Source organism: Bos mutus, chromosome 1 (genome assembly GCF_027580195.1).
Source record: "Bos mutus isolate GX-2022 chromosome 1, NWIPB_WYAK_1.1, whole genome shotgun sequence".
Lineage (NCBI taxonomy): Eukaryota > Metazoa > Chordata > Mammalia > Artiodactyla > Bovidae > Bos > Bos mutus.
The window spans coordinates 117,142,327-117,161,464 of record NC_091617.1 but is presented as its reverse complement, the minus strand read 5'-3'; the positions used below and the strand labels follow the sequence as shown (position 1 = coordinate 117,161,464).

Below are 19,138 nucleotides of genomic sequence, written 5' to 3'. Positions count from 1 at the left end.
AATTTTTGGTATGTTTTTAAGAGGGAACTAAGCCATAAATGCATTTTTATGGCATATATCTTTCTGGGTAGAACTTGATAGATAGTTGCCTTAGTTATGATTTGGTTTGACTAAATAAGTATTTATGTGAGAGATTTTTCTAGGCTGGAGATACATGCTAGTGAACAAGATGGTTCCTTAGGAAACATGAAGTCTGGCATTCAAAGAGCTCTAGATGTTATTTTATCAGATCTCTTATTTTTCAAGGTGATGTCAGGATTAATTTTCTGATAATTAATGCTTTTTACTGACACACATGAAACAGTGATCTTTTGTTAATTTTTAATGTAATACTTTAAATTATCACAAATTTAGATTTCTAGTGCTGTGATTTCTATTAAGACAGCGGGACTTTGGCTTTATCATATTTTTGAGAACATGCTGAGATAGTGTACATTTCTGTCATTTAATGAACTGTGGAAGTTGAAAATTACTCTGTGTAAGGTTAATTATGTGACATTGGCTTGATTAAAATGTATCAGGTTGTTAAAGTACCCAGATGGGTATTAAAAAAATAACTCATTCAAGACAAAATCTTGTGGTGTGTATAATAACAAAGATGAAAACAGAGGTATCCTGCAGAAGTTAACATTGTTAATAATTCCCAAGTATTAATATTTTGTCTTTAACTATTTTAAGAGTTGAATCTTTTATGTCTTATTCCTCTCTTTCCCACAGCAGCATTCTCCTCCATGTTCACAAAACACAGTTACCATGCTTAGGAAATTTATTATTGATAATTGATAAATAACTATAATAATATACAGTATTAGTATATATGTTTTGTGTGTGTGTGTGTGTGTGTGTGTGTGTACACACGTACATAATTAGGTAGTATATCCTATCTGATAATATGGAGTACATACCCTTCGGCAGGGAAGCAGATTGAGAGCAAGAAGAAAATACAGTGCTTTTTAATCACTGAAGGTATCACCTGATTGATGGGAGTTTAAGAATATCTTATCATTCTCTTCCTGGTGTTAATTAAGCAGTCAATTACATCTCTAGATAGATGTAGTTTTCTTATTTATACATAAGCCAGAATAGTTGAATTTCCCTAATATTTATTACATCTTTCTCTACTTCTGTTCTTTCTTTCTTTCTTTCTTTTTGGTCCTGCTGTGCTGCAAATGGGATTTAGTCCCCCCACCAGAGATCAAACCCACCCTCTCTGTATTGGGAACACCAAGTTTTAACCCCTGGACTACCAGGGAAGTCCCTCTACTTCTAGTCTTACTACTTCTTTAGTAAATAAAACTATAAGTCATCACTAAAATTTCCCCCTAGATCACATTTTTGTTTTGTTTTTATTAAAGTATAGTTGATTTACAATGCTGTGTTAATTACTGCCATATAGCAAAATGACTCAGCTGTACATATACACATTCTTTTCCATTATGGTTTATCACAGGGTATTGAATATAGTTCCCTGTGCTCTACAGTAGGGCCTTGTGTTTATCTATTCTATATATACCAGTTTGCACCTGCTGATCCCCAAATCTCCATCCATCCCTCTCCTACCACTCTCCCCCCTTGGCAACCACTAATCTGTTTTCTGTGTCCCTGATTCTGTTTCTGTTTCATATATAGGTTCATTTGTGTCATATATTAGATTCCACATATAAATCACATATTTTAATTCTGCATGAAGTACAGTCTGAAATATTTCAGTATAGTATTTTCTTTCAACTTCCCAATTAAAATTAATGACCTTTTAACACTTAATAAAAATGTTGAAATAATGAACTAAAGGTTGTATTATCATTCAAATTAGAAGAGGATATATTTTAAATGGCTACTACTCTCAAACATCTTTTGCCCGGCACCTGAAGGCAGATAACATCAGAAACACAGGGCATCTGTAGGGGATGCATGTATGGTGTTCATGGAGTATCTGTCTGAAATAATCTTGGTTTTTAGCTGGCCTTTTCACTATTGTTCAAACATTAAAATTATTCCTTATACATTAAAATTATTCCTTATGCAAGGGAAAAACAACACTAGAATTCAGTTAAAGACTTCAGAACTTTAAATACATTTCAAATAAAAAAATTGTTTCAAGTGTGTCTCATTTTACACAAACATCCAGACTACTGTCTGATATAATAATGAGGTTCTTTTCATGGTTCTCTTTCATCAAGAAAAGTTACCTCATAACATTTTTAGCATTCTTGCAGGTATACTAGAAATAAGTATACGCAGATTTACTTATTTGTAGTGTATCCTCTCAGGGGAAAATTAAAGTGTACTTAAGTTTAGTTCATGTATAGAACTTAAAGGACATTGAAGACTGTAAGATATATAAAACTGTGAATGGATTATGTTTTATTGGAAGTTTAATTATTTTTCACAACCAGGCAGCAATCTTTATTCCAGATATTTGTTGAATGATTAATTTGCTGAAAATATGTACATTTAAATCTCAGGTCCTGATATTTTATATTCTACCTACCTAGGAAATCTGTATATAGAAACCTCCCTACCTCTCAAATTTAGTGTGCTCAGAACCATTCTCTTGTTCTTCCTTATGAAAACAAGCTGTGTTTCTCAGCTTTCGCATTTTTGGTTAAGTACATTCCTAAGTTTCCTAGATTCAAAAGTTGGTTTTGAAGAAGAATGAAAATATTGTTCTTTCACATCATTGCAATCATCCTGCCTTGTCATAACAGCTTCCAAATCTTCAGTCTACCGTCTCCATATCAAAGTATTACCAGATTGTTCTAAAACATTGTTTTAGACATGTCACCTCCTTATTCAAGTGCCTGTTGTGAACCCTTAAGGTTCCTGGTGACTCAGATGGTAAAGAGTCTGCCTGCAATGTGGGAGACCTGCGTTTGATCCCTGGTTGAGAAGATCCCCTGGAGAAGGAAATGTGAGCCCTTAACGGGGAAGACCCCACGTCTACTTTACTGAATGGCCTTCAAGATACAGTACTATCTGTCCTTTTTTCCCATCTCTCCTAACCTCTGACTTTCCAACAGCAGCTGTAAAATTGAACAGCAATGACAGTAATCATAACTAGCACTTATTTAATATGTGCCAGGCACTGTTTAAGCACTATTTTAAGTGCTTTCCATATATTTAGTAATTTAATCCTCAGAATGACTCTTTAAGTTGGGTGTATTATTATGCTCATTTTACAGAAGTTATTTGCTCAAGTTTATACGGCTTGTATATAACAGAGTCAGAATTTGAATCCAAATAATCTCCTTCCAAGAGTATAATTTTAACTCCTCTGCTGGAATTAGAGTCTTCCTTTCTGTAACACTCTTTTTCACTTATGAAGGTCCTTCTTTGTGTTTTGTTTTTAGTATGCCTTGCTCAGTCCTGCCTTTTGCCTTGTTATTTCTCTCTCTCTCTCTCTCACATGAGAAATTTCCCCACAACTCTTTCCTGTTGATGCAGATTTCATCTCTTTATTAAAATGTTTCAGGTCCTATAAAATCTGCCATATGTACTTCAATATAACTTTTCCCTCTCTAAGTTTTTATAAACTCTACCACACTATTTGAGCACTTTTCTTTTTGGCTTATATTCTGATTTGTATATATTTTATTTTGCCCATAAGATTTTAAGATTAATGTCCTGTGAGTTTTGGTACTTTCTTAGTATCAAAGAAAGTAATCCCTTAAAGTGATCTCTTTCTTAATCCCTCTTTTTAGACATTTGTAAAATGTTAAATCAGGTTAGTGATCCTATTTCTCATTCTGATTCATTGGGAAACTCCATGCTTCTCTATCTAATCAAATAAAATTGTTTTCAAATCTCAGCTCTGCCTAAGTGTGACCTTAGGGTATATTCATTTCTAAAATGTTGAAAAAGAATATCTACATGGTAGAGCTCTATCAGATATTAGAGATAGTATATGTAGGGGACCAGCACATAGAGGCTTCTTTTATTCATAGATAGAGCCTTTGGTCTGGAACCTTGTTGTATATATTCTGTCAACAGTTTGCTCCACCTCCTCATGCCTGTGTGTCCCTTAAAAAATTTCTACTTATGATCATCTTGACAGCACAGTGAATTCTTTCTTCTTACAAGGTCTGTTTATTAGTGTCAATATCACCAGTTCGTCCAGTCTGGAAATAAGGTGAACTATTATTTCATCCCCAGGGTTCCTTTTAGAACCTGTCTCATTGAAGGCTCTTCCATTAGCAGTCCGCTGCCTTCTGGTATGCTGGCTATTTACAATAACAAGTCGGCAGGCCCGTGTTTCTTTAAAATTTGTGGTCAGGTGCTACCTGGTCTACATAATTTAGTTGCAGTTAATTGGTTGATTAGATGTAAACTAGTACATTTAGCACAATTTGAGTCTCCTTAAAAAGGCACATTTGCAGTTCAATTCAGAAGGTCTTTTTGTGAAATTTTGTTTGATCGCTATTTTGAAATTTAGGTTTGTTCACTGTGTCTGCTTTATATTAATGAATCTTTGAGTTCTATGCTTCCATCTGACAACATGTTTGAGATTGCATTTTATGAATGTGAAACCTTGTACATGCTTACTGATGATTTAGGCCTTATTTCTGCCTCCTGTGTTTTTGAAAATACCAGCTGCTGCATAGTTAAAAATGTAATTTAATTTGACTGACACATGATTTTTGCAGTTCATAACATGAATATATTTTCCTTGTTTGTATTCGTAAGCCCATTGGTCCATATGTTAATGTGTTTCTTTGATTTAATTTCATTACTTTATTTTAAAAATCAGTAACAACAACAAAAGTCTTGGGGAAGCCTTCTTATTAAATTTTTGAAACATGTTTCTATTTTCTGGAATTCACACTTGTGCTTACAAAACTCCTTCCTATTTTAGTGGTTTTCTATATTAAGAATTTTATTTTTTAATTAGAGAACAGCTTTTGATATTAATCTAATTTTATATTGTATTTATGGAACCAATTGCATTTTGGATACGTGAAAGAAACATATTTCCTCAGTTGCTCAATGCAGTTTTCAGAAACTGCTGGCTAGACTTAGTTACACACATAACAGATTGCTGTAAAGCCATTAATTTATATTGGTGATTTTTAACAATGCAGTTCAGAAAGCCTCTTTTAAGAGTAATATTTTGTCCCTTCTTTACACATAGACAACTGCAGAAGATTAAAGAACCCCATAAAGCCTTGTTTTATAAATGGGGTAGTATGTATAATGCATAAATATAAGATACTACAGAAGATCTTTAAGAACAATATAACAGGTATAAATACCAAGTGGGAAGCAGCTGTATGGGTGCTTGGGACAACATGTGGACCAGGGCATTAGAATAGGGCATGGGCCAGGACCGGCTTCATAGAGGTCATGGGATTTGAAGCCTGATGAGGGATTCAGAACCCAAAGGCTGTTCCAGGCAGAGATGGTAGCTTGAGCAAATAGAGACGCTAGAAAGCACCTGACCTGTTTGGATGTCCAGGAGTATTGAGTCTCTTTGAGGATAATGATTGTTTCTGATTCACCTTTAAGTTCTGCATTGTGCCCAATACACAGTACCTTACATGTTATGTAAATTCAACAAATATTTACTAAACTGAACTATGTTGTTTTACATACACTTTATCATGGTTTCTGGGACCACTTTTCTCTGTATCCTAACATGTTGTATCTTTGCTCACAAATACATATTTTTCAGGGAAACAAGTCAATTTGTAATTTCAGTGACTTTGTGTATTAGTTGGCTTTAAAAAGAAAAGTAAAAGTTAAGTTTTATATAAGGAGAGAACAGCTTTTGATATAAATTTTGTATTTCTTAAATTGTACCTCTGGAAACACTTGCTTTTTGGATTTGTGAGAGAAATATTTCTCTGTTGTTACTTGTCTAGCTTTTTTAGGAACAATTAAATGGTCATTAAAGCATCAGATAAATTAATAGCAACCCCAACCAAGTATACTTTAGTTTAAATAAAAGCTAAGTGAAATCTGTCCTGCTATGAGAATGTAATGAATAAATAATAGGTTAATAAATAAGTAGCAAATAAGGTTTAGAAACTATTATGTCCTTTTTGAGAGATTTTTTTTTTTCTCTCCTTGGAAAGCAATAAAATCTATGGGTAAAAGACTGTAGAGGTTGGCATTTTTAAAATTTTAGTTGGATAACAAAATCCACCTAACATTAAAACATGCACACACTTGTTGATTTTTCCTTGCATGACTACAGAACACTCCTTGTAACGGTTCTGTTGGCTGGTTGGTTTTCTTGTCATTATTCCAAACATCAGAGCAGTAGGTCCTATGTTGGTGAACTATTTATGCTATTTTAATTCATTAAAAAAACTTAGAGTCCCAGCTTTGATCCCTGGGTCAGGAATATCTCCTGGAAAAGGAAATGGCTGCCCACAACAATATTCTTAACTGGAGTATTCCATGGACAGATGACCCTGACCGGCTATAATCTATGGGGTTGCAAAGAGTTGGACACAACTGAGCAACTAACACACACACAATTTTCTCTCTTGTATTTGTACTGTTATAATATGAGCTATTAATTTAAGCACTTACACATTTTCTCATTCTAGAAATATTTAATGAGTGCTTACTCTGTGTCAGCCTGCTATTTCATAGGAGTCATAGAGACTATAAAGGCTTCCCTAGTGGCTCAGTGGTTAAGAACTTGCCTGCCAATGCAGGAGATGTGGGTTTGATCCCTGGGTCAGGAAGATCCCCTGGAAAAGGAAAAGGCATCCCACTTCAGTATTCTTGCCTGGAAAATCCCCAGGGCAGAGGAGTCTGGTAGGCTACAGTCCATGGGGTTTCAGAATGAGACATGACTTAGTGACTAAGTGCACCCACAGAGAGACAACATATTAATTCTTTGAGGCATTTGCAGATTTAGATTTCTTGTTTGTTTGTTTGGTGGTAAGATAGAATTGTTCTGATTAACCCACATTATTATCTCTTTCAGAAGTCCAACTTTCACTGGTGAGGTAGTTTTAGAGTCAGGGTAATGTAGAAGGGAATTTTACTCTTGCCTGAGTAGGGTTGACTACATGAGCCTCATTTCTCTTACCTACTATTCAAGTCCAGTCTGCTGAACACTTGGGCATTCCTTTATTCTTAGGAATTTGACTTTCTGGGCTTTCCCTTAGTCTTTGCAGCTTGATGCAGGTCTTTATTGAATTACTGTAGAATTTTGAATCATTGTTATGCTGATAACTAAAACAGAGCTAATATTAGACCTTCTGGGAATTATTTTTAAAATTAATTTTAGAAGTATTGATATTATAAAGAAACTTTGAGACATATCTCTATGCAGTGATTATAAGGTGATATATTTCACATTTCTTGCCATAGTAAGTATTTAGAATTATATGTATATAGTTTTCAAAGTATTCAAAACTATTATATATATTTACATACCCAATTTTCATTTTATTTAACCAGTATGCAAATAATAACTCTCAATTTTACCAAATGGTTCAAAGGTGGTACAATAAGAGGTTAGTCTGGGTTTATTTTTATTTAAAAAAAACTGTTACTTTAAAAGTGAAGTGTTAACACAAGTATTAGCATGTGTTAGATGTTAATGTGTTAGATACACATTAACACAAGTATTAACATGTGTTAGATACTTTTCAGATCTTTGCTCTAAGAAAATTCTACTACATATCTAGCCATATTCTTATGGTGTGAAACTATTAATATTTCGGAAACTAGTTTTAGGAAAGATTATATAGCTAAATAGAACCAGAGTAAGCAACTTCAGGCTGGAGTATTTTTATTTTTAATTTTTTCAAAGCTTTAGAAAATCTTTCTAAAGAAAATGGTTGTTGATGATGCTAATAAGAATAGCTTTTATTTTACCCATTTCTTTGTATCATCATGGTGTTAAGCATTTTAAAATTATTTTACATATGAGAAAAATATTGTTGCTATTTTGTTTTAAACTTGGGGAAACTGAGGATTAAGGAAGAAAAGCAATTTGCTCCAAGTTTATTGCACTAAGTAGTGGAGGTAGATTTGACTTCTCAAGGGCTGATGGCTCTTGAGCGTGGTCCCAAGTCTGTATCCCATTAGAGCTAGACAGGGTTAATGCTTTGGATCCTTTTGGTAGGTAGCTTATATCTCTGTCCTTTATTTGCCTCTCATTTCACTTAATACCTTGAGTGAAATCAAAAAGATATCTAAAGAAGTCCTTAATAATCAATTGTAAAAGGATCTGTTTCAAGAACACACTTGATATCTGTTATATATATATATATTATATATATAATATATATACATAATCTAGTCTGTCCTTTATGGAGTTGGTGATCTATATTTGTTGAAGTCGAGGGACCTTATGGCACTTTCTTCCTCATATCATGACTGTTTTCTTACTTGCAGGTTTTAAATGCACAGAGAGCAGGATACAAAGCAGCCATAGTTCACAATGTTGACTCTGATGACCTCATTAGCATGGGATCCAACGACAGTAAGTACAGGTATCACTTTTCTTCTCTCCTGTTTGACCAATCGTTCGAAACTAAAATTTACCAGAGTCTCTCTTCTTTCATTTTCTGTTTTAGAAAGCAAAATTTCGTCCCCATCAGAAAGATAATTTCCACTTCTTAAACCTCTTGGGATAATTTTGCTCACAGTATAAGTGTAATTGACTTGTTCTTTTCTGAACAGTTTGTTGTTATTGCTGGTTTGTTTTTTTTAACCTATGTGTTTCATTTTTAAGGATGTGTTGTTATTTTGGTAAAAGCTAAAGGAAAACCGAAGCTTTAAATAGAGATAAGCATGTTGAGTTTAGGATGCCATAGGAGAATTTTTGTGATTTATTTAGAGATTCACAACGTTAAATTTTAGAATATGCAGGAATACTAAGTAGCTACTTTATTCCTGTGGAATGTCAAAGCCGCATACTTGTGCTCTCTTATACCAGTTCGTTATTATTAGCCCCTTAATATTTATTGGCATGCCTATAGCTTTTTGTTCAAAATGGCAATATCTTTACTTATTCTCTATGAAATATTAGCTTGTAGGGAAAATGAGCCAGTTTTAATGAAATAACTGGCTTTAATCAGAACGATTTTTAAGCTGTATGCTTTTACTTAATTTATTGAGAGTGATAAAGGTGTCTCCTTTATGTTAATGCGGCTACTTTTGGACCTCACCAAATGATGAGGCTGGTTGCTAGGAGAACTAACTAGGTGATTAGAGGATTGGAACTTTCAGTCCTACCCTCTAACCTCAGTGGCCAGTGGTTTAATCATTCATGCCTATGTAGTGAAGCCACCATGAAAACCTACCAGGACAGGTTCAAAGAGCTTCTGCGTTGGTGAAAGTGTGGAGATGCTGGGAAAACTGCACTCCTAGAGAGGGCACAGAACCTCTGCATCCCTTCCCATGTACCTTGCCCTATACATCTCTTTCATCTGCTTGTTTCCAAATTACATCCTTTCTTAATAAACTGGTAATCAAGTAAATAAAATGTTTCTTTGAGTTCTGTGGACTGCTCTAGCAAATTAATTGAACCCGTGGGGTAAGGATTGTTGAAACCTCCAGTCTGTAACTGGTAGGTCAGAAGCAAAGGTGACAGACAACTTAGACTTAGTGGCTGGCTTCTGAAGTTGGGGGTGGGAATTCTTGTGAAACCAGACCCTTAGCCTGTGGAATCTGATGCTGTCTCGAGGCAGATAATGTCAGAATTGAATTGAGTTGTTTGATGCTGTGGGGAAGATGCCCACGTACGTTGGCAGTTGGGATCAGAATCCAAGATACACTAAATAAACTGCCAAAATTCAAGTATTTTGTTTTTCTTTTTCTTTTAGTATATATCCATAATACCGCTTGTTATTAAGTTGCATTGAGTCACATATGCAAGAAAGAGTTTGCAGCAAAGAGCAGACATATAAGGCATGGATTAATATACTCCATTGAAATGTATTTAGGACTTTAACCGTATCCTCAACAGGAAATGTGTTGGATTTCTTGACCAAAAAAATCTTTTTATAACGTGGGACATTATTTGTTGTTGCTGTGCTCAGTCGTGTCCAACTCTTTGCAACCCCATGGACTGTAGCCCACCAGGTTGCTCTGTCCATGGAATTTTCCAGGCAAGAATAGTGGAGTGGGTTGTCATTTCCAACTCCAGGGGATCTTCCTGACCCAGGGATCAAACCCATGTCTTCTGTAACTCTTTTCCTTCTTATTCCTAATACAATCTATGGTAAAATTACAATATGTAAAAAGTAAAACTTAGTGATAAGTTCCTTACTTCCTTTATATTTTAAATGATTATTTTAATCTTCTGGCTGGTTAAATCATAATTGTAGAATGCATGAAGTATCCATAAGAGCTTCTGGCACTTCACTGAAAGTTTAACAACCACTGATAGGAATTAGAGGAATTGATTAAGGGATTTTACTTATCAAATAAACTAGTACTGTTGGTACTGCACACTTGTTGGTACTCCTCCTTTAATCACCTCCCTTAAAAAATGGTCCTACACCATACCTCCCACGTTAGTTGTTTTTGTGACCCGTACATGTTACTGACAAAATGGAAAGCATAGACACTCTGAAAAATAGGCTTGAATTTAAGTCTAAGCTCCTGCTTGAATTGACTGTATAATTTTGAGCAAGTTACTTACTCTGTGTGTGTTTTGCTGAAAACCTGGGCTTAGGGTTTAGCAACCCTCAAGACCTTCTCAAGGGTTATGGGTTGAATAAAATAATTAGTATTTGTAAGCTATTATTCTTTTAACACGCTTTTAATAAAAATTTTTCAAGTTGGAATTGTCAGTTCCCTTGGACACCTATTTTGTCTTCATGTCAATAATAAAACCTTTTTGTGATAATCATGTCAGTTCCTAAGGAAAGTGTGCTAAATATTAGAAGTAGCACATAACCATATAATCCTGTTGTTGCTATGGAAATGTTCCAACTGAGTTATTTTATTTCAAAGATTGTTCAGAATTTTGGTTCTTGACTTCATTGCTTCGATTACTTTCCATGACATTTTGCTCTGTCCTTGAGTATGTATGTTTTTGAACATTCCATATATCCAAAACACTGTAAAGATATTTCCCATTTTCATCTTTGCTGTCACTGGTAGAGGAGAGAAAGCATGGATTTATTAAAATAAGCATATATCTGTCACTCTTTTTAGGCTTAGATATAACCACAGGGAAAATACTGCATGTATACTCCTAATACATGGTTCTGACATCTGGAAACAAAAGGAAGTCTTAAAGACCTCTTGTTGCCAGCATTTCACACAGGAATGTGTCTGTTTTTTTTATTTCAGGTAGGACATAGGATGAGTTCACTTTGAGTCAATCACATTTGTCATCTTCAGGAGGCAGGAGAACGTGATGACTATGAACTTCAAGACTAGGAAATGTGGGTTTATTTCAGGCTAGTTCATAAAAGTTACTAATCTTTCCAAGCCCTTTATTTTCATCTGTAAAAGTGTGAATAGTTTTAATTTTTTTTAACCCAACAAGATTGTGAAGATCATATGAAAGAAGGCATATGAGAAAAACCCAAGATAAGGCAGAGTAGAAAGAGTCTAGATTAGGAGTCTGAGCCTCAAGTTTGGGTCTAGGTTGTACAGATTGCTGTATAAACAGGGCAAGTTATCAATATGTCTGGGCTTGTTTCTTTTTTCTTCCTTGCTTGCTTGCTTCATCAAATACTTTTTGGTAGCCTACTCCGCAGCAAGTACTCTCTTAGGCATCAGGACTACAGAGGAAATAATATAGTTTTAAGGCTTTGCTCATACTTTTCATTGAGGTAGCAGAATGATGTAGTTAAGAGTGTGGTTTCTGGGTATGGTCTTACAAGGTTTGAATCCCAGCTCCACCGCCTACCAGTGGTGTGGCCTTGGGAACATTACCTAACATCTCTGTGCCTCACTTTTCTGATATGTTAAATGTGGATAATAATAGTATTCAAGTCATTGGTTCCTGGTTCTTAATAGCTGTTTAATGATTCTTTAGCTGCTATTAATTATTATTGCTGCAGTTATTATCATTACATTCTAGAGTGGGAATAATACTCAGAGAGGTATGATATATGTCAAGTAGTGAGTGGTAAGTGCTATGAAGAAAAACATGCCAGGTTAAAGGGATACAGGGTGACAGGGATGAGAGGCGGAGAATGGCTGTTTTAGATAGGGTGATCAGAGAAGGTTTCTTGAGGCTTTGACATTTGAGCATAGGTCTGAAGTGAAAGGCTATGCCATGCAGATTTCTGGAGGAGGATATTTCAAGGAAAGAGAACAGCAGACAAATGCAAAGGCTCAGAGATAAAGCAGGTGTGCCAGAAAATCATGGTGGCTGCAGTCAGAGTGAACAAGGGAGAGAGAGAATTGTAGGGGATGAAGTTAGAGGGGAACCAGAGGCTAGAGCATGTTGGGTATTGTAGGACTTTAGAATTTGTTTTATGTAGGTTCTGAATAGAGGTGTAAGATGATCTGACAGTTTTAAAAGGATCACTTTGGTTGTTCTTAGAACAGACTGAAGGTGAAAGATGAGGAGAACAGACTGAAGGTGAAAGATGAGCAAGAGTGCCCGCTGAGAGACCAGTTAGAACATTGTAGCAGCAGCCAGGCAAGAGATGACGGCAGTGGAGCACTAGCAGTGACTGTGATGGCAAGTGATAGAATTATGGATGTATTTTGAAGTTGATAGGGTTTGACCTAAGGAATAAAAGGGAGGAGTAAAGGAGAAGTCCAAAATGTTTAACTTGAGAAACTAGAAGAAAATAGTTATGCTGTTTACAGAGACAAGGAAGAGTAGGACTGATGAAGGGAAAAGAGATATTGAGAGATTTTGAAAAACATTAAGTTTGAAACATCTATTGTGCATTCAAATGGAGATATTGAACAGACAGTTGGAATATGCATCTAGAGAGGTTGGGGTTGACCACTTAAATTATAACCTGTCTATGGTATGATAATACTACTTGGCGTGTATACTTTACAGTTATTTTGTGGATCAGAATTAAAATTAGTATTTTTAAAGTATTTTGTGAATGAAAACATTTGGTTTTGTTTTCAGTAGATAAACGATGTGGCAGAATCTCCAAGGTGGCTATTCATATTTGTGTACATCATTTCCCTCCTCTTCTTAACTTTCTGACTGAAGTGAGGAGCTTTTAACATCTCATTAGATATCATAACTCAAAGAAGTTATGTTACTTCCAATAATTATAAGCCAGTAGTTACAAGACAAAAATTCCTCCTTGAGTTTATCTGAGTATCTTTGTGAAAGAGTAGAACATTTTACAAAGGGTATTCAATTCCAAACTTTAATTACCAAATAAATTAAAATTTAAACTGTTATGTGAAAGAGAAAGATCTCTTAGCATGCAGCTATTAAAAATTATGAGGTGGATATTTATTTAGTGACATGACAGGATATCTGAGATATACCATTGAGTAGGAAAAAAACCTATACTTTTTCCCATTATTATATGATCCCATTAATAAAAATCTTTAAATATTTATTGATCTTATTAATATAAAGATAGTGATTAAATATTGCTCTGCTAACCTTTTTGGCTCCTTCCCTTTTAGGGCTTATATGATGTTGGAGTGTGTGGGTATATGTGTGTGAGAGAGACAGAGACAGACACAAACAGTGAGGGAAATGGATGATTTTATTTGCGTAAATCCAATCTGAAAACGAAAAAACACGTATTCTATTAAGAATACTAATATTTTAAAACTAAAGAAAAATATATCAGTGGTTGCTTAGGTTGTGGTGAGGGCTTGACTGTAAAGGGGCATGAGAGAATTTGGATGGATGATAACGTGTTTTTTTATCTTGATTGTGCTGGTTACATAATGGAACCTATTTGTCAAAGCGTATAGAACTGTTTCTGTTGCTTCAAATAAAGCCTTATCTTTGGGTGGGAAGAGTTATGCTTGTGTTCTGTTCTTCTTCATGTGTATCCACCCCCTCTTTTAAATAAATAATAAATATGCAGTTTTTAAAAGAAATGTAGAACAAAGTTGTTGTGCAGAATGTAACAAAAGAAAACAAATAGACTTTCTCTAAAGCCAAATGTGTTAAAGTAACTCATAGTTAAAAGTATGGCTATTTTCTGTGGTGACAGTAAGATGATTGTTTTTACTTCTCTTCTTGAGTAATGGGTAATTTTTACAAAGTTCTTTTTTTGTTGGCATTTGATTTTGGTTTTTTAATATAGATATAGAAGTAAATTTTGTAAGGTACTGGTCAGAACACAATGCTTTAACATGCACTCCGAGCTTAGGAGGAAGTAGAAATTTACCAAGCTTCCCTATCCAGTGCCCTTTCTGAACTCTTGTCAGCCCTTCACTCTGAAAAGCCTTAGATGCGTGATGTCATTTTTCAGACTGTTGTAAAGTGGTCTTTTCTTACATTCTTTGGCTTACACCTCTCCTGGGAATGGGTATGTAAAAAAAGCTTTTTCACTTTTTCATTTAGGAATTAAGTTATATGTGGAAAAAATACTTTACATTTCTTCCTCTTATTTCTTTTCTAATAGTTAAGTATGTCTGTACGGGAATAAATCAAGTAAATCAAAGTGGAAATGGAGTAAGATTTATATTTCAATCTCATAGGACTGTGAGATAGTGTGGTAGTGTATATATGCAAAATGTTATTAGCTTTTGTTGTTGTAAATGTCATCATGTTTCTCAGCCATTTGGGTCTTGGTATAAATCTTCAATCTGGAAAATCAACTAACAGACAATTCAAATTGATTATAGTTATTTCCACCTACATTGATATTTGCTGTTATTATAAAGAAAGTTAAGCTGATTTTACACTAAGTATGGGCTTTGAAGAATAACTTTTACTATTGTTTTATACAGTTGAGGTACTAAAGAAAATTGACATTCCATCTGTCTTTATTGGTGAATCATCAGCTAATTCCCTGAAAGATGAATTCACATATGAAAAAGGGTAAGTAATGGATATAAAAAATAATCATGTAGCTTAAATTCTTTTCTGTGTGAGGGTAGAATTATATAAGATTAGTTGTAATCAAAATTATGTTTTAGAATGTACTCTATTGTGCTAAATTATATCTTCTTAAGTCATGATTTTAAGACTTTACTTTTCTTCTGTGTATGATTACATACTGAAAATATATTTATGCTAGAGAGATTAAGGCACCCATGTTGCTAAAAAGAGAACTTTCCCTTTTATAGTTTAGTCAAACCATTGGTATTTAGAAGCAATGTGATTTACATTTATATGATACTTTACATTAAGACATATTTGTATTTTATTAAATGGAAATGTTTTATAAACAAAGAATCTAACACGCAATGTGTTTGGTGACTAACTTTTACAAACACAGTTTGTTTTCAAGTTTAAAAAGTTTGATTTGGATTTTAAAACTTCTTACGGAATTTCTCCCCAAATTCTCATTACCACGGTAAAATTCAGACTGAAACTAACCTAAGGCACAACTGTCTTATCTAATACAGAAAACAGTGCAGTTCAATTAACACTTTAGAGCTTCTTATAAAAAACAGGTACCAAAACATACTGGACAGGAACAGCCATTTGACCAAGGGAACAACAGTAATAATAAAAACGGTAATATTGTAATATAATATAGTAATATAATAAATATCAAGGATTTAGCAAGTGCCAGGCACTCATGAAACAAAGCTTTTATATTTGTTATCCATTTAATTCTAACAACAACACTCTAGAAGTTATTATTATTATCTCTTACCATCTACATTTGCCAAAAGAGGAAACTGGCACAATGAAATGCAATTCTAATTATTTGGGGGGCGGGGAATGCATGATTATTTGAGTTTGAATATGAATTAAAAAAAGAGAGGGAAAGAGTGTCTGTTTACATTTTTTGACCTTCTCCATATACGGTTTTGATATTTAAAATACTGTTCACATATTTTGTGCTCAGAACATCTTTATTAAGTTAGGGAATATAATTTGGGATATTGTATTAAAAATAGTTACGCAAGATCCTATGTTGCCAGCCATATTTGTGTAGTTAATGAGGGTGAGGAGAACTACAACTTGCTTTTATCTCAGTATTATTCCATCGTATAGAAAAATTGTGTGTATTTTAAAGAGTCTTTTTGTTTTAAATAATAAAACCATTTCTTTTTAAATTAAGAAGTAATAGATACCTGCTGATAAAATATGGAAAAATTCAGAAATAGAAAACATTTAAACAAAAGTCCCTATGATGCTCTTCACTGACAGCTTAATTTTTTCCCCATGTTTGTTTGAATGCTGACCTTAACTAGAGATACCCTGCTCATAAAACAGTGCCTTGTAATACTCAGTATTTTGTTACATACTTTATTTACTTAATATTTAGACCCTTTCCATGTTAATGCAAGGCCACAAAATCTCTTATCCCAGCTCTTTGGGACAGATATAATGTGGAATTGAAGCATTTTCAGATTTTAAAAAGTTAAGTAATATTCCAAGGGATAGAATTTGAGGATTGAGGCAGCATTCTATAATCAAATAACATATATATCTGTAATAAATGTATGAGTGTTTGATCATGTCAGTTAGGTTCAGGTTGACTATCAAATGAATTGCAAACATTACTTTTTAAAGCTTTTTAGGTTTCAGAATTCTGCTTGAAGGATTGTAGACCTGTGCAGACTGGCTTGTATCATCTATCTGTTGACTGGCCAGTTGGTCAGTCTGCCTGCTTGCCTACCTACCTACCTATTAATTTATTACTTATTTGTTTAGTTTAAAACTAGAGATGGGTATGATGAATATCATTCAGTCTCAGAATTATCAACTATGGCCAATTTTGTTTGGACTGTCCACTCTTTAAGTGCAGTCTGCCCTTTTTTCCCCATGCCATGATTATTTTAAAGCAAGTACTAGATACCCTATGATCTAAACTGTAAACATCTCAAAAGATATCACTAGAAAATAAAGTTATATATAAAAAATATAATGGCATTTTCATTATTTTCAGTTCAGTTCAGTCGCTCAGTCATGTCCGACTCTTTGCAACCCCATGAACCGTGGCACGCCAGGCCTCCCTGTCCATCACCAACTCCCGGAGTTCACACAAACCCATGTCCATCGAGTAGGTGATGCCATCCAGCCATCTCATCCTCTGTCATCCCCTTCTCCTCTTGCCCTCAGTCTTTCCCAACATCAGGGTCTTTTCAAATGAGTCAGCTCTTTGCATCAGGTGGCCAAAGGATTGGAGTTTCAGTTTCAACATCAGTCCTTCCAATGAACACCCAGGACTGATCTACTTTAGGATGGACTGGTTGGATCTCCCTGCAGTCCAAGGGACTCTCAAGAGTCTTCTCCAACACCACAGTTCAAAAGCATCAATTCTTCGGCGCTCAGCTGTCTTCACAGTCCAACTCTCACTTCCATATATGACTACTGGAAAAACCATAGCCTTGACTAGACGGACCTTTGTTGGCAAAGTAATGTCTCTGGTTTTTAATATGCTGTCTAGGTTGGTCATAACTTTCCTTCCAAGGAGTAAGCGTTTTTTAATTTCATGGCTGCAGTCATCATCTGCAGTGATTTTGGAGCCCGGAAAAATAAAGTCAGCCACTGTTTCCACATCTATTTGCCATGAAGTGATGGGACCAGATGCCATGATCTTAGTTTTCTGAATGTTGGGCTTTAAGCAAACTTTTTCACTCTCTTCTTTCACTTTCATCAAGAGGCTCTTTAGTTATCCTTTTTTAAATTAAGAAAAGTAAACATTAATTCAATATCAAAACATTTCAATCTTTAGATTTGTTTTCAGAGCAAATAAGGACATATGACTACCCTATTTTTAATCTATAAGTTTGCTTTGCCTCTTTTTTTTTTTTTCCCTACGCATTTATTTATTGAAGAAACAGGGTCATTTGTCCTGTAAAATTTTACTGCAGTCTGGACTTTTCTGACTACATCCTTGGTGTATTGTCTAGAGGTTTCCTTTGTTACTTATTTTCCCTGTAAATTGCTAGTTAGATCTAGAGGGCTGCTCAGATTCAAGTATGGCTTGGGGACCAGGAGGATAGGTAAGGCAAGAATAATTTATATGTATTGTTATGTATTTCCATCAGGAGACATAATATTTGGTTCTCTGTGATGTGAGCAATCATTAACAATCATTGTCTGAAGCCATTGGTTCTTTAGGATTTGCAAGTAGTCTTATTTTATAATTCCTCCTTAATATATTATCTGAACTAACTCCATAAAGAGGAATCACACCTCATCAATTATTTGATTACCTTGATGTACAGTCTGTGATACGAAGTATCTGGAGTTGGTCCCTAAAATATCACCCAGCCATGGGTAACAATGTAATGTTGCTGACACCATACTAGTTGAGTAGCACAGGAGTACAATGGGGAAATCAACCATCTTAGTGACCATTATACAGACCCTTCCCTAGTCTGAGGAAATTTTCTATTGCAGGATTTGCTGCTATATAAAATTTGCTCATGCAGCATAAATAGTGTGCTTATTCTGTTCAGTTTCATTTCTTGATTCCCTGTCAATTTTTATAATACTAGCATTATATAGTTGATAACCATATAACTGTATTAACCATGGTTAATAAGGAGGAGACTAGGGCCTTTGGTTATTTTTCCCCCCAACCCCCACAGTATACACATTTTTGTAGTTTTTTTGCCTTTTTTTTTTTTTCCAGTCAAGCAGTGGAGGTTTAGAATAGAAAAGAAGCTACAACTCTTGTGAATTTCTTTGCTAGTTTTCCATTCCATATCTCACAGATGAATGTGCAGTATGGGGTTATATCCATTGTACTTGGTACAACGAATTCCCATAAAGCATAAAAGGAATAGGGAGTTCATTTTCGTCAATAGTGCCTCCAGTTTTTTCATGGGAGAAACGGATGAAAAGTAATTTGGTGTGTGTGTGGGGCGTGTGGTTCTTGTTGACATACTGCCTGAGGTACTGCCAGTTTTAAATACTGATGTTTGCTTGTGAAATATGCTAACTTTCATCCAGGTTACTAAATTCAGTAAACACGTGTTCTTAGGAGGGACACAGTAAGTATTGCTTAACTGATTTCCTCTAACCAGTCTAAAAGTTTCTTTTAATTAAATGGCAAATTATTTTGGTAAATATGTAAAGCTGATTTTAAAATGGAGAAAACATCCCTTAACTTAATGGAAATCATCTATTAGA

The 19,138-nt window shown here is 34.6% G+C and overlaps 1 protein-coding gene across 3 annotated transcripts in view; it reads left to right on the top strand.

Moving 5' to 3' along the window:
• Positions 1–19,138, top strand: part of RNF13 (ring finger protein 13) — a 120,364-nt gene that overhangs the window by 57,193 nt on the left and 44,033 nt on the right. For 2 of the 3 annotated variants that reach the window (XM_070374778.1, XM_005906287.2), the window contains 2 exons: positions 8,359–8,446; positions 14,827–14,917. In XM_070374778.1, the coding sequence (XP_070230879.1) occupies positions 8,359–8,446; positions 14,827–14,917 (179 nt within the window). Of the gene's footprint in view, positions 1–8,358; positions 8,457–14,826; positions 14,918–19,138 lie in introns of all 3 variants that reach the window. The other variant, XM_070374780.1, reaches the window with a different exon arrangement.